The 22,482-nt window shown below is 40.8% G+C and overlaps 1 protein-coding gene across 3 annotated transcripts in view; it reads left to right on the top strand.

The window, feature by feature from the left end:
* The window catches only part of SPATA13 (spermatogenesis associated 13), a 93,541-nt gene that overhangs the window by 62,544 nt on the left and 8,515 nt on the right, over nucleotides 1-22,482 (top strand). For all 3 annotated transcript variants that reach the window (XM_087721229.1, XM_087721227.1, XM_087721228.1), the window contains 5 exons: nucleotides 8,770-8,906; nucleotides 9,055-9,234; nucleotides 13,718-13,903; nucleotides 15,741-15,920; nucleotides 16,889-17,121. In XM_087721229.1, the coding sequence (XP_087577355.1) occupies nucleotides 8,770-8,906; nucleotides 9,055-9,234; nucleotides 13,718-13,903; nucleotides 15,741-15,920; nucleotides 16,889-17,121 (916 nt within the window). The remainder of the gene's footprint in view (nucleotides 1-8,769; nucleotides 8,907-9,054; nucleotides 9,235-13,717; nucleotides 13,904-15,740; nucleotides 15,921-16,888; nucleotides 17,122-22,482) is intronic.

The raw sequence follows: 22,482 nt of genomic DNA, 5'->3' as shown, positions 1-22,482 counted from the left end.
GTGGTTTTTCTCCCTGATAGTCCCTTGTTTGCTGGATTGTTTGTCTGATGCGAATCCCTGCTTATCTGGGTATTGACTGCTGGAGAAGATGTGTTCTGGTCTTTCCTCCTTAGCTTTGTTATTGTCTCTTTTGAATGCAATTTGTATATGTGGTCTACCTCTGTGTCTCTTGATGGCTCATGCCAAGCTTCCAGCAATTCTTATTGTTTCTGGATTTAGCTTAGTCTAGGATGATCACAGTTTCCTATTTTAAAATATGGTTGATTTTGTCCATGCCAATGGTGGGTTCTGGGCAGTACAGCCATACCGGTATTAACTGGGAGTAGTGGCCACTGTACCGGTACGGTGGCTTGTTTGGCCCACCCGCCCGCGTGTCTGGGTATTGCAGGGCGGTGGTGTGTGTAGCGCGCGTGTGCCCAACAAGGACGCCTGACCCCTTGCACAGCATACCAGTTGTGATGGGATCCGGAATCTACCACTGGTTCATATGTTGTAACATTAAGTTTTCATGTCTTTGGACTGGTAATTGATATTCATGGATGTGCTTTTGCCTACCTGTCCCGCCTGCCTGCCTATTGTGGCTGTTATAATCCTTTCACTGTTTGTTGTAGCAGCCATCTCAAACCAATGTCTCTGGGTAATGAACAATCATTAAAAAAAAAAAACGATGAAAAAGAAATGCTACAAGCTTCTGGGTTACCTCTGCATGCTTCAGTGAATCACTTAGGTCAAGCCTTGAATCTAAAGATGGGATTTATGTTGCGTTAGATAGATTCTCATTGTAACTCCCAAGAGCTACTCTGAGTTCTGCTGATGTTAACCAATAGAAAGCTGTTTCCATTGCAACTGGGCCATTTCTTTCAAAAGATAGCAAAATGCCGGCACTTCAGGTGCCAAGTATAGAAATTGCCACATAATACCCGGCTGGTAATTTCCCATTGAGCCACTGAAGGCCAGGAAACCACATGACTTGCATGGATATTTCAAAACTACAGTATTGCCTCAAATATATTTTGAGTAAGAGAACAACACACTGGCAAGAGTTGTGGTCTAAGAGGGTGGGGCGTCTCACTTAAAAAGCCAACAGAATTAAGCAGCATTGGGGGATTTTTTTCTTTTCTTTTTTTTGAAAGCTCTGAGTTTTGCAAAGCATCAAAATACAGTTCAGCCAAGTTACTTTTTTTGATTAAAAAAAAGTAGAATTTTCCTGCTTTTGGAAAGGAAGTCCAAATACAGAAAGATACAGTGGTTGTTGCTTAATGCGTCAGTTCAGCGCAGTGCAGTCACTGAAGAGATAAATTCTGACCTTGTATTTGTAACTACCGTTGCTGTGCTGGGAAAGGAATTGTAATCCATGCTCAAGAACAGCTCTTCATAGATTATTTCAAGTTCCCTGGCCAGCCTCTTGCTTTCCTCAATTGTGGGAAAGTTCGGCTATATGGATACTTATAGCTAATTTCTGTATGCTCCCCCATATTTTTCATCTATTTTTTGCTCTTCTGATTTAGGCTACATTGTTGCTAGGTAATAAGGCAACAGGATACAAAGCTAGTTATTGTACTTAAGGTTTGCACATCTCTAACTTTGCAGAATTTTGAGAGGTGGCTTTGTAGGTTTTGTGCCACTTATGGCTGCATCAGGAAAACCAAATACTTGTGACTGTTGGTTTTGACTAAGATGTATTCTCTCTCCTGTCATCTCATCTCCTATTATTGTAACAGGTACCAATGGATTTTTGAAGTACTTAAGAGAAAAGTTTATCACCTCCGTCTGAAGAATACTGGGTGATGTCTGTAAATCCCTAGAACCATTAAAAAGGAAAAAAGCAAATAAGGCCTTAATTGTAAGACAATGCTGTCCTTAGGAATGCTTTTCTAGGATCTCTACAAATACATACGTTTTGAAAACATCCTTCAAACCTTTAAACTTAATTTTTATTTATTAGATTCCAATATAATTCAAAAATGTACTTTCTCTGTCAGGCACACTGGAATCATACATTACTAAAGAATAAGATATATAGTACATAAGATTGAGTTTTTTAAAAATTAATTTCTTATACCGTTCTCTTGAAAATTACCCAAATAATATGCTACCTATCCATGAAAAACAAGATGCTTATTTTTTAAGGTAACTTATTTGTTAATATTTATTTTCAGTCAATGATATATTCCCCTCCCCTTAGAGCTGATATTTTAAGAAGGAAAAGTAGTCCACAATCAAGCTATCTTCACTAAACTAAAATTCTCTGACTTTAAAAAAAAAAGTGCAGTTGTCCAACTACTAAAGTTGAACTGATTCAGAGGTGGGTTCCTACCAGTTCGCACCTATTCGGTAGAACCGGTTCGTCAAATCTACCGAACTGGTAAAAAGAGGTTCCATCAGTGGACCCGGAAAGCAGGCCACATCTACAGAAGAGGCTCCAAAATTTTTTTGAAACCCACCACTGGTCCTTGGATATGATTATTCTACAATATCATGCTCAAATTTATAAAACTCAGTGCCTCTGTGAAAGGTAAGGATGACTACTGTGTTTGTGGTGCAATCAGAACATTGCGTGTGTTGAAGTTGTTTTAACGCAAACCAAAGATGCCTTTAAAAAAACAAGTTTACATCATATTCTTATGCAGGCCAGTGCTGTGTGGGAGCTAATTTTAAGGTGGTTCTGACAAGTGTCGTCGGCATCTTCATATCCGGTCACATGGGTGGCAAGCCACTCCCATCCGGTCACATGGGCGGCAAGCCACTCCCACAAAGGAGGCCACACCCACAGAGTAGGTTCGAACAATTTTTGAAACCCACCACTGAACTGATTGCTTAATATCTATTTGGCTGCTTCACAATGATTTTCAGTTATTCACAGGCTGGGTAGATGTTGCAGTTGTGAAGTGGCTTTCTCCTTCATTACCAAATCCTAGCACCTTTGCTGCTGAATTTTCTGATCCAGAGACAGGCATATCACAAAACTAATTTCTAGAGACAGGCGATCAAGACTCTAAAGGCGGATTCCACTGTATATATTCATGACCAGACAGAAGGCAAATGCTCCAGAAAAGGCAGGTTAGAAGGGCCTGAAGTCCAAAGGCTAAAGTACATTTGAAGCTGAGATCTATCATTATAGATGTGATATGGGAAGTCCAGAAGCAGATAAAAATCAGGCAGTTGTGACTTTGAAACAGCACTTTGAAAAAGGGACAGGAGTATAAGTTCTCACAGGGATGTAATACAATTCCAGTCTGGTTTTTAGGCTATAAAAAATTTCACAATGGTTTATGTACAGTTGATGAAAAAACAATCCCTTGTCCTTAAGCCTATATAATTTAGAAATCATGTCACAAAAGGAAAAGAGGAGGGCAAGCAAAGAGAAAAGCAGCAGGTTTGGGTCCAAATTAAATAGCTAATCTTATAGAATGACCATTAGGGATACGGTGGCTCAGGGGCTAAAACGCTAAGCTTGTGGATCAGAAAGGTCGGCAGTTTGGTTGTTCGAATCCCAACTCCTGTTACTAATCCCAGTTTCTGCAACCTAGCAGTTCGAAAGCATGTAAAAATGCAAGTAGAAAAATAGAAACCACCTTTGGTGGGAAGGTAACAGTGTTCCATGCTCCTTTATATAGTCATGCCAGCCACATGACCACGGAGACGTCTTCAGACAGCGCTGGCTCTTCAGCTTTGAGACAGAAATGAGCACTACCCCCTAGAGTCAGGAACGACTAGCACATATGTGCGAGGGAAACCTTTACCTTATAGAATGGCCAATGGGAGTGGATTCAAGGAAAGAAGATAACAAAGCTGAGTTTTCAGCAGGAAGAGAGAATTGCTCCCTCCTCCATTTCTCTGTTGCTAATAACTGGCAAAAATTGTGGGTTCCTAAAGGCAATTTGATGGAATTAGGCTGTTGGCAAGACTAAAGAGAAGTCGTGTGGGCTGAGGAACTAGCTCTTTTATACCCCTGTCTTAAAATAGATTTGAAATGTGAGTCAGCTGATAAATCTTTGTGCCACTAATCCTACTGACGTAGAAGCTCTCTTAGCCCATGGAATTTAATTTACCCAACTACTATAGTAAGGTAGTGGGCCAGTACAGCTGCTGAAATCCTGGAATAAAGAGCTGAATTGGCTATTTTGCATTCTCTGAATTATTATTATGTAAATGCTGTGGAGACAAATGTAGCTCTTTAACATTGGAGGAAGGAGGGTGAAGGTTTTATTTTTTAAAGATGGCCCAGTGAAAGTGTATTTGAAAATAATAATAATTGTGATAGGTCCCTTGGGTGCAATCCCCAAACATCTGGAGCACCTCTTGAACTCTTATCGGCATTGACAAAAATAATCTTCAGTCAATTGCAAAAGGCAGCTTTACTTAGAATAGATAATATTTTGTAACCTTTTCAAACAGCACCTGGCTATCCCTGGTCCTTGAACTTGATACATAAATGAAAATGCCAGATATAGTGTAAACTTCACAAGGGACACGGTGGCTCAGTGGCTAAGATGCTGAGCTTGTCAATCAGAAAGGTCGGCAGTTCAGCAGTTGAAATCCCTAGCGCCGCATAACGGAGTGACCTTCTGTTACTTGTCCCAGCTTCTGCCAACCTAGCAGTTTGAAAGCATGTAAAAATGCAAGTAGAAAAATAGGAACCACCTTTGGTGGGAAGGTAACAGCGTTCCGTGTGCCTTTGCCATTTAGTCATGTCAGCCACATGACCACAGAGATGTCTTTGAACAGCGCTGGCTTTTTGGCTTTGAAATGGAGATGAGCACCGCCCCCTCGAGTTGGGAACGACTAGCATATATGTGCGAGGGGAACATTTACCTTTTAGTGTAAACATTTGGCTGGCTGTTTGACTAATTATAATAATAATAAATCAGTGCATTGGTTGCAATAAGGAAAGAATTGATCAGGCTTGAATGATATGGATGAATGCTGCATGTGCACTATTTGTCTGTACATATCTTTTTTTCTTTCTTTCATAACTTCCTAAGGCTTTCCCATGATGTCACTGGAGGCACTAAACCCACAGCTATACATTCAGAGAGTGAGCTGTCATTTTAAAGTAGAGTTTGGCTGAAATGCAGCTACAGACACTCAAAGGAATGAATAAGCTATTTCGGCGTTTCCAGTAGCTGCAGCTTCCGTAACCTATGAAACATTTTATTTACGGATTAAAAAGGATTCTTGATTTGAATGTAAACCAGGTGCATGGTGAATGATCTTTTTCTGGATAGCAGGATGGTAGCTAGAGGAGATATAACTCGGTTTTGGAGCCTGGAAAGCCTTCAGATAAGTATGTTGATGTAGGAGATGAGCTCCATTCGTTCTTTGGGATTTAAACTGTTTAAACATAGGCTTAGACTTGGATATCTAACATCATGTTTTAACTGGAAAACCTAGTAGAGTAGCGGGACTGAAAAATAATTAAAATGACTTTACTGTTGATTTTAGTTTTAACATTCCCGTTTGAGAGATAAAAATTGCCCATTCATGTCTGTATATTTATTTCAGGCAGTAAACAATAGAGTGAGAGTAACAGTGAACAGGAAATAATAAACCAGCTATACAGAATTCACTGGATGAATCCCTTCCAATTTATGTTATCTTAACGAGTATCTGTTTTAAAGCTCATTAAAAAAAGTAGACAGTTAAATCTAGATGCAGTATTAAGCTGGAAACCAATAATGGATCTTAGTGAAGATGACTTTCAAATATGTATTGTATTTCTGTAACTTCATCGGGTTTTTTAAAAATCTCTGTTCCTCCTGTTTTTAGGAATAATTCCTCTGTTGTAATTGTGATTAATGAAATAATTTATTTTAATTACTCTTACCTTTTTATTTATTCTAAAAAAAAAGAAGTTAAGAAACTGAGATTAGGTGTTAGTCTAAAGTTTTTAGGAGGACAGATCTAGTCTATTTTAAAAGATCTGTAAGTTAAATGTTTTGTACAGCTTTAAATATTAAGAGTCCTAAAATGCAGAGCCTTAAAAAGATGAGAAGTTGTGGTAGCAAAAGTAGAAAGGATATAATTTGATGGCTCGTGTATTTATTTACGTGTTTCTGGGATACCTTTTTTGGCACGCCTAAAGTAAAGTATTAAAATTTTTGGAAGAATAGAAAAATCATCCTGTATCAAAAGATAGCAACTTGAGTGCCTTTTTCTTTGGGGATGCCATTGAAAAGGTTCTCTTTCACAACCACTGTGGAAAGAATGATTCAGAGGATGACTTAAAGTTACCCTGGATAATGAAAAATCTGTGGCTGTTTTGCTCTCCTGAACTATTCTCATACCTCCCATAGTCATTAGGGAAGGATGTTAGCAATTGAGGGCCACTGGCTTTCCTACCTTCTGTAAGCCATTCGCAGGCAGACATTTTGAGAAAATATATAACGCTACTATTTAGCTAATTAATATATTTACACCTTGCTGTGCATTGGTTCTCAGACTTTGGTTCAAAAAATGAGAGCCAGTTTGGCGCAGTGGTTAAGATTCTGGCCTAGAAACCAGAAGACTGTGAGTTCTAGTCGCACTTTAGATATGAAATGGCTTTGACCCAGACACACACTCTTAGCCCAACTCATTTCACAGGGTGGTTGGTGTGGAGAAAATAGGAGGAAGAAGGAATATTAGATATAATCGCCACCTTGTGTTATTTATAAAATAACTAGCTGATAACCTGGCACTGCCCAGGTATTTATTTATCCCAATCCTGTATTAGACAGGAATGGCAATGTGAAGTGGCAACGTATGTGCGGAATGGGCGGTCCTCCCTCCTTCCATTAACATCGCTGCAATTTCTGAAGGGGCGATGGCAAGAGCAACTTCTCCCTGAGCCCTGATTTCGGCGACAATTAAATTAGTTAAAAATGTTTTCCCTATGCCCCCAGAACCGTAATTTCTAATGTTGGATTTTTCCCCTTACCAGAGGGAGCCCCCTTGTGGAGTACTGTTAAGCCATTACCATGGCAACTCCATTGCGCTCTACAGTAGAAACCATTTTAAGGCAGTACAGTAGAAGCCATTTTAAGGCAGTACAGTAGAAGCCATTTTAAGGCACAACAGGCTGTATCTTAACATAACACACCCCGAGGGGTTTTAGGTGTGTCTTACCCCCCACAGTATTTTTTTTCCAGAGAGTAAGTCATCTGTGTACCGAGTTTGGTTGATATTGCTCAAGGCGTTCCAGAGTTATGCTGGAACACACACGCACACATATTAGATGATAGATAGATAGATGATAGATAGATAGATAGATAGATAGATAGATAGATAGATAGATGATAGATAGATAGATAGATAGATGATAGATAGATAGATAGATAGATAGATAGATAGATAGATAGATAGATAGATAGATAGATAGATAGATAAATAGATAAGGACAGGATAAAAATAAAGGGGGGCACTCTATATATTATGAGAAAATATCTAATCAACTGTGCTGATAGAATCTTGGAAACCTATCCCATAGCAACATTCTTCTATATAATAACACAAAGCATTAATTTGGGAAGGAGGATATGCTTAATTAATTAATTGGGGGGAAATGTTCAAAAAATGAGTACCCAATTAACAGAATAAGAGTTGGAAGGGACCTTAGAGGTCTTCCAGTCCAACCCTCTGCTCAGACAGGAAACCCTATATCCTTTCAGAGAAATGGTGCATTGTCTGATTTCATCCCGGTTTCCAAGCATCTGAACTTTGATCATATGGCGGTGGGAATGACATAATAGTTATAAACGATGGTTGTAAACAGGTACCAGTTGTAAAACTACTTTTTGAGTGCCATTGTAACTTTGAACCGTGGCTTAATGAACAGTGGTAAGTTGAGGACTATCCGTATGCATTTGACTCTTTTCCTCACCTGGAATATGTTTTTAGTAGCTTTTTTCTGTTCTAGTAGACTTGTTCATGCAGGTGATTATGAGAAATAAAAAAAATCAGAATCTGGTGCCATTTTAAGAAAGCATTTTGTAAAACAAACATTGGTAGTCTTCATCTTACAACAGTTCATTTAATGACCAAAGTTACAACAGCCCTGAAAAAAGTAACTTGGAGCCATTTTCCACACTTATTGCCATCTTATCATCTCCATGGTCATGTTATTTACATTCGGACCCTTGGCAACTGACTCATATTAACAACAGTCGCGGTGTCCCAGGCTCATGCAATCCCCTTTTGCGATCTTCTGACAAGCAAAGTCAGGAACCAGGTTCACTTAACAACCATGTTCCTAATTTAACAACTGCAGTGATTCCCTTAACAACTGTGGCAGGAAAGGTTGTAAAATGGGGTGAAACTCACTTAACAAATTTCTCACTTGACAACATAAAATCTGGGCTCAACGGCAATCGTAAGTCGAGAACTACCTGTAATGCAATGGACAGTCGGTTTGGCAATACCTAATAAGGGACATGGTGGCTCAGTAGCTAAAGCGCTGAGCTTGTCAATCAGAAAGATCGGCAGTTCGAATCCCTAGTGCCGCATAATGGAATGAGCTCCCATTATCTGTCCCAGCTTCTGCCAACCTAGCATGTAAAAATGCAAGTAGAAAAATAGGAACCACCTTTGATGGGATTGTAACGGCGTTCCATATGCCTTCGGCATTTAGCGATGCCGGCCACATGATCACGGATATATCTTTGGACAGCACTGGCTCTTCGGCTTTGAAACGGAGATGAGCTCCACCCCCTAGAGTCGGGAACGACTAGCATGCATATGCGGCGGGGGGGACCTTTACCTTTTAATTTCTCAATTTCCTTTTACCGCCAGGTGCTGCAGATGGTAGTGCTGAATCTCCAGCTTTAGTCGATGATAATGGCAGCGAAGAGGATTACAGCTATGAAGAACTCTGCCATGCCAACCCCAGGTACTTGCAGCCTGGAGGCGAGCAGCTAGCTGTCAGTGAGGTAAATTTCTAGCTTTGGGATTTCCAGACACTGAGAACGGAAAACACATAAAAACTACCACCTTTTTGCCCACTGCAGTGACAACTGATCCTTACCCTTTGAGTATAGCAAGATCTTTGTCTCTAAACAAAATGTTTTTATATTGCAGCTGATAAGTGATGGAAATCCGGTCTATGCAGAGGCTCTCTGGGATCACGTGACCATGGATGATCAAGAATTAGCCTTCAAAGCTGGAGAAGTCATCCAAGTCCTTGAAGCTTCCAACAAAGATTGGTGGTGGGGAAGGAATGAAGAGAAGGAAGCCTGGTTTCCAGCCAGTTTTGTCAGAGTAAGTGATGCAAGATCTCTCTCTCTTTCTCTCTCTCTCTCTCTCTCTCTCTCTCTCTCTCTCTCTCTCTCTCTCTCTCTCTCTCTCTCTCCCTCCCTCCCTCCCTCCCTCCCTCCCTCCCTCCCCCTCTCCCTCCCTCTCCCTCTCCCTCTCTCTCTCTCTCTCTTTCTCTTTCTCTTTCTCTCTTTCAAGCACTTGTTCATCCTTGGAGACCTGGTTAAATTCTGCCCTGCTAGGCATCGGCAAGACATGTAGACATCACCAAGATATCCAATAATCATTGGATTATTTTTCATTTATTCCCATCTATTAAAATCATCATTGTCCTGCTCTTCTGTTTATTTCTGTTTGCTTGTTTTGTACATAGGAATAGTCTTTCTTCAGTTGAGCTCAATTCTTGGTGACAACATGGGCATCTTTGTGTAATTTTATGACAATAATGCCATTCCCTTCCTCTGAAGTGTTTTTTCCCAACTCCTCAATCTAGTGTAGAGACCTTAGTTATTTATTCATTTTTTTTGCTCTTTATTTATTTCAAAAGACCTGTATATCTCACCGGCTCAAGGTTGACTCAGTTCCATCCTCCTGAGGTCAGTAAAATGAAGACCCAGATTGTTGGGGGCAAGATGCTGACTCTGTAAACCACTTAGAGAGGGCTATAAAGTATTGTGAAGCGGTATATAACTCTCTAAGTGCTATTGCTATATCTGCTTATATTGTGACAATTCCAGGCTGTGTACAATAGCAATAGCACTTAGACATATACTGCTTCACGGTGCTTTATAGCTCTCTCTCAGCAGTTTACAGAGTCAGCATATTGCTCCCAACAATCTGCCTTCTCATTTTACCAACCCAGGAAGGAGGGAAGGCTGAGTCAACCTTTTGCCAGTGTGACTTGAAGTGCCAAATTGTTGGCAGCCAGCAGTCAGCAGAAGTAGCCTGCAATGCTTCATTCTAACCACTGCACCACCACGGCTCTTAACAGTAATTCTTAACGAAACAGCAAAGACATCAGTAACCCCCAAAATTATAAAGTAAAATTATTGCACCTTGGGGCAGCATTCTCCCATACATCTAAGCACCATATTGATGGGCTTTTGCCTTTTTCTATCCTGATGCTCGCAAGAAGAGACGGCTCCTCAAGATCTTTCAGAAGGCAAGGAGGATGAGTCTACCAGAAGTCCAGGGAAAAGATGGAATACAACTGCAGAGATAATTACAGAGAAGGCTCTCACTATATAATAACATTTAAAGGAAGGGATCTGGAGTGCACCCACCCTATCTGATAGCCTCAAGGAGAGGCAGTCATGCAGGTAGCCTGGTCTCATTCAGTTTAGGGCTCTAAAGGAGATACCCAACACCTGTTCTGACCATGGCTTCCCAAGAGCATGAAACGAACTCCTTGTCCCAGCAAAAACCAATTTTATTAATTTACTGTAAATTCTGCTCATTCACATCCAGCAAAGTCTTTCAAGGGAGAATTTACAGTCACAGACCTTATCAGGCTTGGAGAGCTGACAGGCTGATACCTGCAAAACTTGGCAAGGAGTCTCAGAGAGTCACAAACCAATTAAGCGAACTAATTGTCTCCTGCAAACTCCACTCCCCTTTCACTCCTCTTTTATTTCCTCTGGGAGGGACCATTTGTCATCCACCTATGGCCTTACTCCCAAGTTGACCCCTGTTCTTTAGGTATTCCCTTCATCTGGCAACTCTGCACAAGGGCACACTGGGAACAGGCTCCAGCTGTTCGTCTGCCTCCCTGATGTCTGACTCTGAAGGCAGCTGATAACTGGCACACGGCTCTGGCCCCCTCTCTGCTTCCAACACAGAGCCCTTATCAGAGCCTTCCCCAGACTCCAGGACTGGCCCATGTTCCTCCCCAACCTCCTCACTGTCCGAATCTGCTGCCAGCTCTGCTGGCTGCTTGTGGGCCACAACAACACTTTGAATTGCACCAGGAAAGAAACCAGAAGCCAGTGCAGCTCACACAGCAGTGCTGTGGAAAATGTAGAGCGCTCAGATCTACATCATTGCTGCTTTCTGGATCAATTACAGCTTCCAGGCACTGGTCCAGCACTGGGATAGCATCACTTAGCCAGGGGAGGAGATGTATTACTGTGTATCATCAGCATAAGCAAAGACCAAAGTCAGCTTTGTCTTTTCTTTTTAAAAAAATAGTTTTGTTAAACATTTTTACTTTTAAAAACAGGAAAAAAATGCAACAACAACAACAAAAGAAAAAACAAGACAAATAGCAATATACAAAATGGTTATACAGCTTTCTGTATCGGCATACATGTTTAGCCCTTTGTAGTTCTACATTCTTTTAAGCTCTGTAATAATGTAATAACAGTTGTACTAACAATTATAATGATATTATTCCTATCACCATTGTATTTACATTGTGGTCAGTACTTTAAGTTTGATAGTAATTAGTCATTTTAGTTAATTTTTATTCAGTACTGATTTAGAAAAAAATAACAACAAAGACTTCTATTTCCTGTTTTGGCTTCTGTTTTCTAGCCACTTATAAATTCTATTCCATATTTTATAGAAATCCAATTCTTCTCTTGCTTTAAACTCCATGGTCATTTTGTCCATCTCTGCACATTCGAGTACTTATCTAATTATTGTTTCATCTGTAGGTTTTTGTCTTTTTATTCCCAAATATTGTTTTCCTTGTGTGCAGGCATTTAGTCTTTACAAATTGCTGATTCTTAAGAATATCACTTTTTCTCCCTTCGGCTTGCAGGAGAAAATCATTAATAAGTAATGATTTCAAAAAGCATATTGTAAAGGCTAAATAGGCAATAGAAAGGTTAAGAGGCTCCATTGTTGACAGTAAATTGCTGTTAATTGAAATTATTCTTGAGATCACTTGTATCTTTCTATTTAAAATGCAACCTTTCCCACACTGATTTTTAGCTGGTAATATGTAAAAGAACAGATGGACAACTCCAGAGCACAAGGAATTCCTACTCTATTTTATAGCCAAGAAACCATCTCAAATTGCTCCAAGGCAGTTTGAAATACAGATGGTTCTTGTTTTACAACCATTCATTTAGTTCAAAGTTACAGCGGCAGTGAAAAAAGTGACTTATGACATTTCCCCCCACTGAGAACATTTGCAGCACCCCATGGTCACGTGATTAAAATTTGGATGATTAGCAACCAGTTGATGTTTATGACTGTTGTAGTATCCACCTTTTGTAATCTTCTGACAAGCAAAGTCAAGGGGAAAGCCAGATTCACTTAACAAATGTGTTACTAACTTAACAACGGCAGTGAACAAATGTGGCAAGAAAGATCGTAAAACTCATTTAACAGCTGTGTCACTTAACAACAGAAATCTTGATCAAAAGTCAAGGACTACCTGTACTCGGTTCTCAATGGAACATTTTTATTTTTATTTTACAAATAAATGGGAATAGATGTTTTAACATTTAATCAGACATATATCTGTATTGGTAACTCCCAGAGGTCATGATCCAATACAGCACAAAATTGGAATTGTTGAGGCATCATGCAACGAATCTATAAAGGAAATTCTATATCTATCTATCTATCTATCTATCTATCTATCTATCTATCTATCTATCCATTCATCCATCCATCCACCCACCCACCCACCCCTCACATACATACATACGCGCATGCGCACAAACAAGCACACAGAGGGAGGAAGGGAGCTTTGAAATGAGTCTAAAAATAGCAAAGGAAGGATTTTAAGAATAACAAGATAACATGAATATTGTCATTGTATAATAAGGGAGTTAGAAACAAATCAGTCGTGAGAACTGAAAACTTACTTCTGAAGTTAAATCAGAGTGAATGTTAGTGTAATTTCAATTCCTATAAGAATATGGATAATTGGATTCTTCCTTAGGCTAGATTATGTTTGCTCACTTTAGTTTAGTATTACATATTCTATGCAGTTCTATTGCCCAATAACTCAAATTTCAGGCAACATACAAATAAAATAAAATTCATAAAATATAGTAAAATAGTGGGAGAAATTGTATAATAATATCAAGATTAAATAAGCAATAAGAATACAGGCAACATAAAATCACAAAGCTTGCAGAAAAATCAACAGTACAGATACCTAAAACCAATAAAGTGGTTATTAATTTCTTAGAAAATTAAAAAGATCTTATTCACTTGGCACTAAAAAGACTAGAACATGGATACCAGCTGGAATTCTCTAAGGAGGGCATTCAGAAATACAGTAGCACAACTAAAAAGGTCATATAGTCCCCATCATGTTATTTGGCATGGTTATTTGTAGGAAAACTTTGATAAAGATTATAGAAATATGGTAATGGATGTGGGAGATAATTCTAGGTATACCTAGGAAAGATACTTAAAAGAATTTCAAGTACATTGCCCTATTATTGCTGTCATATTTCTGGAATGGTGTTGGATATAGATATACTTTTTCAATTCAATTGTTTGATCTCCTCCATTCTTCTCATTCTAGCTACGAGTCAATCAAGAAGAATCTGTAGAATACTGTAGTGGCCTCCAAGATGAAGAACCAAATGTAGATCCTGAAAAGCATCGCCAAAAAATAGCAGAAAACAAAGATCAGATGAGAACCAATGTAATTCAGGAAATAATGAACACAGAGAGGATTTATATCAAACATCTCAAAGACATCTGTGAGGTAAAATATAAAATAATAATGTAACAATGGAGAAAGAAAGAATCCAACTTTTGTCTCAAAGAGCCCTCCAAAATTGTGATGTGGTCCCGAATGAAAAACACCATTGCAACAACCTCTTTGGACTGTACCCTTTCCTGTGATGTGGTTCAGGCTGATTCACGTATCCATGTTGGCCCAGTACAAATATGGGCTACAACTCATATTGTACTTCCATCCCTTTCTTGCTCCCCCCATCCAGACCACTGAGAAGGCAACCTTCCCCTGTCGTCTCCTGTTACATATGAAATTAGTGTTTGAGAAATTGTGATGTGACAGAAATGTTTTATGTATTTATTTAGTTCCTGGTCTATTGATGGAGATTGTTCTGACCTAGGCTTCCCCAGAACATGAAGCAAACTCCTTGTCCAGTTAAAAACCCCTTTTATTAATTTACTGTTGATTCTGCTCATTCACACCCAGCAAAGTCTTTCAAGGGAGGATTTACAGTCACAGACCTTTATCAGGCTTGGAGAACTGACCCGCTGATATCTTCAAAACTTGGCAAGGAATCTCAAGAGAGTCACAAACCAATTAAGCGAACAAATTGTCTCCTGCAAACTCCACTCCCCTTTTGCTCCTCTTTTATTTCCTCTGGGAGGGGCTATTCATCGTCCACCTGTAGCCTTACTCCCAAATCAACCCCTGTTCTTTAGCTGTTCCCTTCATCTGGCAACTCTGTGCATGTGCACACTGGGAACAGGCTCCAGCTGTTCGTCTGCCTCACTGATGTCTGACTCTGAAGGCAGCTGATGACTGGTGTACAACTCTGCTCCCCTCTCTGCCTCCCAACACAGAGCCCTCACCAGAGTCTTCCCCAGACTCCAGGACCTGCCCAAGTTCCCCCCCCCCCCACAACCTCCTCACTGTCCGAATGCTGGCGGGCCACAACAGACATTAGGTAGGAAGGTATCAAGTATAAGGGTGAGTCCACTGGTTGAATTTATGAAGAAATTCTGTCAATAGAAACCACAAGGCACAGGGTCTTTCCTGGCTTGGATGGTAGTGATAATGACGCAAGAGGAGTTATCAGGTCCACGCAGTTCAGGAAGAACATCAGGTCATTACTCTTGATAAAGTCATTTCCAGCAGGTTTGTACATAGGACTCCGTCAACCTAAGTCTGCAGTATGAACAAAACAGAAAAGAACAGAAGAAAGTGGCAGGGAAAGGCAACATGGGCAAAGATAAGAAAGGAACTAATAAGTCAATGCCATAATAACAAATATTTATTATAAAATTTGAAAAAAATATCCATTTTGCAGAATAAAGGTTGCTGGTGATCATGGCTTATATTTAATATTTTTGCTTTCTCTCCACCGATTCTGTGCCTATCAGCTGCTCTTCTGATCACTTTCCCAAGTAAAACAGACACTGACCTTTTTATAAATGTTTCCTTAACCTTGTTTTAAAAAGATACAGGGAAGCATTTGCTGCTAGTCACGGAATGTTGCATTTCTTTGAGCAGAAAACCAAGTTGTGAGTCTGTTGTAGTATTGGACTCACTTTTCTTGCCCTAGAAATATAATACAGTTGTCTGGGAGCAAATTGAAATGTGTTGTCCAGATGTTGAACTAAAACAATTGTTACTTCCTTAAAGTGAATTAATTCGCTAATGCTGCTGAATCCGGTCATGAGTCATGTAAAATAATTATTCCTTGTGAATTCTGCAGAATTATTGCAGTAGACAAGTGGGGAAATGTTACGATTGCCATTCTTTTAGTGTAAAGTGATAGAATGCTTATCTTCCCATTTTAATTTACCCTGATCAATATTAAGACCCTTTTGGTTGGATTTCTTAGGGATACATTCGGCAATGTCGCAAACACACAGGGATGTTCACTCCGGCCCAGCTAAGCACCATATTTGGAAATATTGAAGATATTTATAAATTCCAAAGAAAATTTTTGAAAGACCTAGAGAAGCTGTACAACAAAGAAGAGCCCCACTTAAGTGAAATAGGATCCTGCTTTCTTCAGCATGTAAGTTGGTTAAATATCCTCCTTTGACTAAGTAGTTCAGTACAAGAGAATTCGATGAACTGGGAAACCTACAGTGAGATAACAGCGCAGAATTAATGTCAGCTTAATTCATTAAAGTTTATAGTCAATTTTTCAGATATGTTTTCTGAAGAGGCAAAGGTCAGAATGAGTAGCGGGATGATTATGTAAAAAGAAGCAGGACTTGGGAATTTATAGTAAGTATATTTTAAGGGTTATACCATGTTATAGTATTTCTTATTTCCAACTGTTAGAGAACTAGAGAATATATTTTCAGTAGTTTTAACCAGAGCGGGTGGGGGGGCTGTATAAAGGGGGCTTATCAGTGATGGGATTCAAAAAAAATTACTACCGGTTGTGTGGGCATGGCTTGGTGGGCATGGCAGGGGAAGGATACTGCAAAATCTCCATTTCCACCCCACTCTAGGGTAAGGATACTGCAAAATCCCCATTCCCTCTCCACCCCACCAACTTGCTTTCCAGCTCCATTATCCTGTTTAGGGCAACAAAAGAAGTCCCAGCCAGATCAGCTGGGACTCAGGAGGCAGCGAATAGATGGAGGTGGGGCCAGCCAGAGGTGGTATTTGCCGGTTCTCTGAACTACTCAAAAATTCCGCTATCGGTTCGCCAGAACCAATCAGAACCTCTTGGGCTTATACTGCAAAGATTCATTCATTCTGGGTCCTGCATGCCTGACTGACTGCCAAGCTCAATGGTTCATTTTTTATCAGCTCTCTGAGAAACAATGATATTGTCTCTGTGCCTTCACAGGAAATCCGGGTGTCTTACACCTCTGTCCTCTTCTCTTTCTTCACTTTGAAACAGCTGCGGAATTGCGAAAGCAATTTCTACAGCTTGCAGCTTATCTGTGCTTTTAGTTTTCTCCTTCCAGTAGTGAGATATTTTAAAATTGGTGTTTTGTATTTGTTTTGTTTTGTTTTTGCTTTTAGCAAGAAGGATTTGCGATCTATTCTGAGTATTGTAACAATCACCCTGGAGCCTGCCTTGAGCTCGCCAACCTGATGAAACAGAGCAAATATCGCCATTTTTTTGAAGCTTGCCGCCTCCTTCAGCAAATGATTGACATTGCCATTGATGGTTTTCTCCTCACCCCTGTTCAGAAAATCTGTAAATATCCCCTGCAGCTTGCTGAATTATTAAAGTACACCACTCAGGATCATAGGTAAGGCCGATCGGTTAGGGTTTTTTCCTATGGGAACATTCCACATTCAGGTTAACTTCTATCCAATCCCCAAGAATGCTTGCAGAATATGATCAAATACTTATGAAAGCAGCCATGATTTGTGCAATAAACATTCCTCCTGTTTTTCATGTGTAACACGCAAACGCACAAACACACATGGGGAGACCTTCAACTGCACCCTTGCCTTTCAATTTTTCCAAAAGCACAGCCTTAAATCTGTATGCCTTCTTCATATACAATTCTTAGTGATAGTGAAAAGAAACTTGTAAATCATTTAAGAAGTACATAGGTAAAATTGTTAAATTGTGCTGAAATGGTAATTATGTATTTTAACTGAGATCATTCAGTTAAATTGGACTGGAGCGCAGCACAGGCAGTCCATAATACCCTCCTAGACGCTATCCATAGAATTAAATTTTAAAGTGGAAATGGTTGGATCTCGTAAAGTTTTTGGACAAGAGTGGCAAAATCCTGTTAGATTTCAGTCCTTTTGCAAGAGACCTATTGAGATGTTAGCGGGTTTTTTGTGCTGTGTAACAAGGGTGATGATCCTGTATGGTTTTAAACAATTTTATTTAATTGTGGAGAGGGGGATGTTGAGTTAGCCTTGCACCGTCCTAGACTGACACTTTCCAGATAAGCTGGACTTACAACTCCCAGAATTTGCAACCAGCAACCAGCAACCAGCCAGTTTTAGTGATGGATTGAGGAGCTGAAGATATCATTTTAGAATTACAACTTGTTGTAGCTCCAAGGCAGCACAGTCAATGGGGTGGAATGCTGAGACTTGTAGCTACTTACTAAGGTAGGAAAGATTGATTCATGAACCAATCCGTTCTCCACACCTCTCTGAACTGTTTCCTAATTCCCACAAACTGAATGGAAATTACTAGTGTGAGAGAAAATGATCTGTTGGGTAATGAATTATGATTCAGAGTTTTAATACTTTTTGATTACCCAACATGTCTGTTACAAGTTCTGCTATTGTGAATGGGCTGAAAGTGCATGGACTGAGTAATCAAATAAAGAGGAACTTGCTTGATATCCGACTTTTCACCCTCGAGCTCTCAAGATAGACTGGATGACAGCTCCCATCACATACCCATGACTTTCAAACTACATGCCTCTATGCCCCTCTTGTCATCCTGTATCTTGCAACAGTATACCGTATTTTTCAGAGCATAAGACATACTTTTCCCCCCTAAAAGAGAGTGAAAATTTGGGTGCGTCTTATACTCTGAATGTAGCCCCGCCCACCCGCCGGCCCCCACCCGCTGGCCTCTGCACGTCATGTTTTAGACTTGTTCCATGCTGAATGGATTGCCACAGACCATCTCCCCCTCTAGGGCTTGCGTTTTTGACCCCTGTGGCTTGTGTTTGCAGCCTCTGAATGCTCCGTTTGAGACCCGTTGATGACTGTGGGGATCACCAGAGCACATTGCTGCCTCCGCGCATCATGTTTTAGGCCTCCGCATGCCCTGTTTTTGGCCTCTGTGCGTCGCATTTTCAGGTGGCGATGTGCAATCCCCGAAGCCTTGAACGGGTCTCAAACGTAGCATTTGAAGGGTGAAAATACGAGGTGCGGAGACCAAACTGGCTACCCAGAATAGCTGCTGCCTTGTCTGGTCACTTCCTGCTTTGCTTGCTATACTCACTGGAGGTGCCTACGATGATCAGCTATGTTTTTGAAGCTGCATATCAGCCCCAACGTGCATGCTCACAAACAGCGAACTAGCGTGCTGAAGTTGACCAGGCTTTTTGCTATGGACACTAGCCAGATGAATATCGATGGATGCTGATAGGCAGAGGCAGAATTATTTTCTTATTTTCCTCCCCAAAAACTAAGGTGAAAATACTCTGAAAAATATGGTTTCATCACCCACCTCCTACATGGACATCGCAGCTTGAGGAAATAGGAAATGTACTCTAACTCAGTACCTCTCCACACATTCTACCTTACCATTTTTATTATTATTATTGGATTTGGATGAGGGAATAAATGGGGAACTCATCAAATTTGCAGATGACACCAAGCTGGCAGGAATAGCCAACACGCCAGAAGATAGGCTTAAGATACAGAAGGATCTTGACAAACTTGAACATTGGGAACTATCTAATAAAATGAAATTCAATGGTGAAAAGAGTAAGGTTCTACATTTAGGCAACAAGAATGAAATGCACAGGTACAGTATAGGTGGTACCTTGCTCAACAGTAGTAAACGTGAAAGGGATCTTGGAGGCCTAGTGGACAACCATTTAAATATGAGCCAGCAGTGTGCAGCAGCTGCCAAAAAAGCTAGCATAAACAGAGGGATAGAATCAAGATCACGTGAAGTGTTAATACCACTTTATAATGCCTGGGTAAGGCCACACTTGGAATACTGCATCCAGTTTTGGTCACCACAATGTAGAAAAGATGTGGAGACTAGAAAGAGTGCAGAAAAGAGCAACAAAGATGATTAGGGGACTGGAGACTAAAACATATGAAGAACGGTTGCAGGAAGTGGGTATGTCTAGTTTAATAGAAAGAAGGACTAGGGGAGATATGATAGCAGTGTTCCAATATCTCAGGGGTTGCCACAAAGAAGTGGGAGTCAAACTATTCTCCAAGGCACCTGAGGGTAGAACAAGAAGCAATGGGTGGAAACTAATCAAGGAGAAGCAACTTAGAATTGAGAAGAAATTTCCTGACAGAACAATTAATCAGTGGAACAGCTTGCCTCCAGAAGTTGTGAATGCCCCAACACTGGAAGATGTTGGATAGCCATTTGTGTGAAACGGTGTAGGGTTTCCTGTCTAGGCAGGGGGTTGGACTAGAAGACCTCCAAGGCCCCTTCCAATTCTGCTATTGTGTTGTATTGTATTATATTGTATTGTATTTGAATGAAAATAAAAATAGGTAACCATGCAAGGAGAGAGTTGTAGTTCAGGAACAAGGTCAGTCTTAGGTATACCCTCATAGTAGCTTTGTGATTATTTTAATTGGAACAATCTGCTTGAGGCCCTCGGGCTGTGATGACGAACCTGTGGCATGCAGAGTCCTCTCTGCGGACATGTGTGCCTTTGCCCCAGCTCAGTTCCACCGCTCATGTATGCATGCCTCCCGCCAGCCAGCTGATTTTTGGGTCTCTACCATGTATGTGTGGGGGGGGAGGGCGCCTCCATGAGATGCATGCATATATGTAGGTGGAGGGGGTTGTGTGTGCATGTTGGGGGGTCATGCGGGGGGTGCCCGTTTTTGGTCCCTGGAGGCTGCAGAGAGGCCTATTAGGCCCAAAATGGGGCGCGGGAGGTGCTGCACCACCCCATGACCCATTTTTAGTCCCAGAAGGCTGTAGGGAGGCCTGCAAAATTAGCCATCACTGCCCTGGGGAATTATCAGAGCTACAGAGGTCTATAACTTTTCAGTCACTGAGCCTTCTTGCATAATATTATGCAGTGTCCTGCCATCAGGGTTTTTTTTAAATTGCTAGTGAGAGTTCAGCACGCTTTTCGGGGAGTCATGCGAGAATCCACAAGACTTCAGTTTTCCTATATAAGCTCATGAAATCTGATTCAAAAATGGTGGAATCTTATGAGTTTAACCATCGTGGGAGATGTTGACACCCGTGATTTACAACATCGTATCGTGATTTATTTATTTTTTTGCGTTTGCGGTGCCGGGGTGGGCATGGCCTGCGCATGATGCCTCTGGCCCACAGGCTGCCAGTTTCACACCTGTGTTGTTCCACCTGACCTGTGGATCAGGTCTGTAAAATGAATGAAGGGGAAAATGGCAACTTTGCACCATTTGAAGCGTCCACTAGCTGCAGCCGAGAAGCTCAGTTTTATGGTCTTTCCAGTTAATTGCTAAAGCACCCTTGTTGAAATCATAAAGCCTTTTTTACGGGATTGTTATCATGCCAGAGGTATCTTAGATGAATCATGCCAGAAGTAATGCAGGCTTTATTTTGGAAAATCTTTTCTACTTTTTAAGGTGGTTTCAGAAATTGCTCCATAGGCACTCTCTGGTCCCGTCCCCCCCCCAAACGAGACTGCAAGCTCTAATCTCCATTGTAAAAGTGCTCAGACAGTGAGACAAATTAAGTGTGGGGTTCCTTTAAAAAAAATCAGTTTTTTTTGCCGAGTTGCGGTGGTTATCTTATAAACCCTTTTGGCTATAAATCCCTTTCAACTGCAGCTACACTCCAGATAGATAGGAGTGTGAGCCATATTGTTCTCTTAGTTTCTTGGTCTCCCACTTTGTTCTTTGGGACTAATGCAGGGCTGCCTTGGAGATTCTGAAAAGATTTGCAGAGCTTTGAACAGAAAAGGCTCCAGCCTTGCTTTTATAGCTCCCCTTATTCTCTCAGGCTAACAAAGGGGTTGCCTGTTAGAGCCATTGTCTCTACTCAGTGGGAAGATCCCATCATGGTGCTTGTAGAAATGGAGTCTCCTGCTACTCTCCGCGGCTGCCCACAAATGTAGGTAATGTGTGTCTCAGAGAGAGGATGCTAAAGAGATTATAGATCCTTCCCTATAGGCGTGTTATTTTGTAAGGCTAATAAGACATTGCTGTTTCAGCAACCTTTTGGAATTTGGCAGGTGGCATAGCAATAGCAATAGCAATAGCAATAGCAGGAGACTTATATACCGCTTCATAGGCCTTTCAGGCCTCTCTAAGCGGTTTACAGAGAGTCAGCATATTGCCCCCAACAATCTGGGTCCTCATTTTACCCACCTCGGAAGGATGGAAGGCTGAGTCAACCCTGAGCCGGTGAGATTTGAACCGCTGACCTGCTGATCTAGCAGTAGCCTGCAGTGCTGCATTTAACCACTGCGCCACCTTGGCTCTTGGCATGACTCCCTCTTGTACGAGAATGCTTAGTGTGATGTGTTTTTGGGGGTATTAAAATTATTATTATTTTCCTTCGTTAGACTGATCATTCCCGTGGTTTTTGGTATTGTTTTGATTTTGCCTTTTTTAGCTTGATTACTGAACGAGATAGGTGTCAACTGCTCAGGATCATTTTTTTGTTATTATTAGAGTAGGATTCTGTAGAGATTCTCGGTTCCACCACAAAACCGCGTTCGACTAAAGCGCGCTCGACGAAACCGCGTACCTGACATCATCACAGCGCGACGAAAAAAGCACGCTGTGAGCGCTAAAGCTAAAATTAACCCCTAAACCTAACCCTAACCCCCCGAAACCTAATCCTAAACCTAACCCTTAACCTAACCCTAAACCTAACCCTAAACCTAACCCTTAACCTAACGCTAACCCTTAACCTAACCCTAAACCTAACCCTAACGCTTAACCTAACCCTAACCCTAACCCTTAACCTAACCCTAAACCTAATC

Source organism: Thamnophis sirtalis, unplaced genomic scaffold, assembly GCF_051295495.1.
Source record: "Thamnophis sirtalis isolate CommonGarterSnake01/CBP01778 unplaced genomic scaffold, rThaSir2_p1.2 scaffold_8, whole genome shotgun sequence".
Taxonomy (NCBI): domain Eukaryota; kingdom Metazoa; phylum Chordata; class Lepidosauria; order Squamata; family Natricidae; genus Thamnophis; species Thamnophis sirtalis.
Note: the sequence above shows the minus strand (reverse complement) of the source record. Positions and strands in the feature narration are given on the sequence as shown.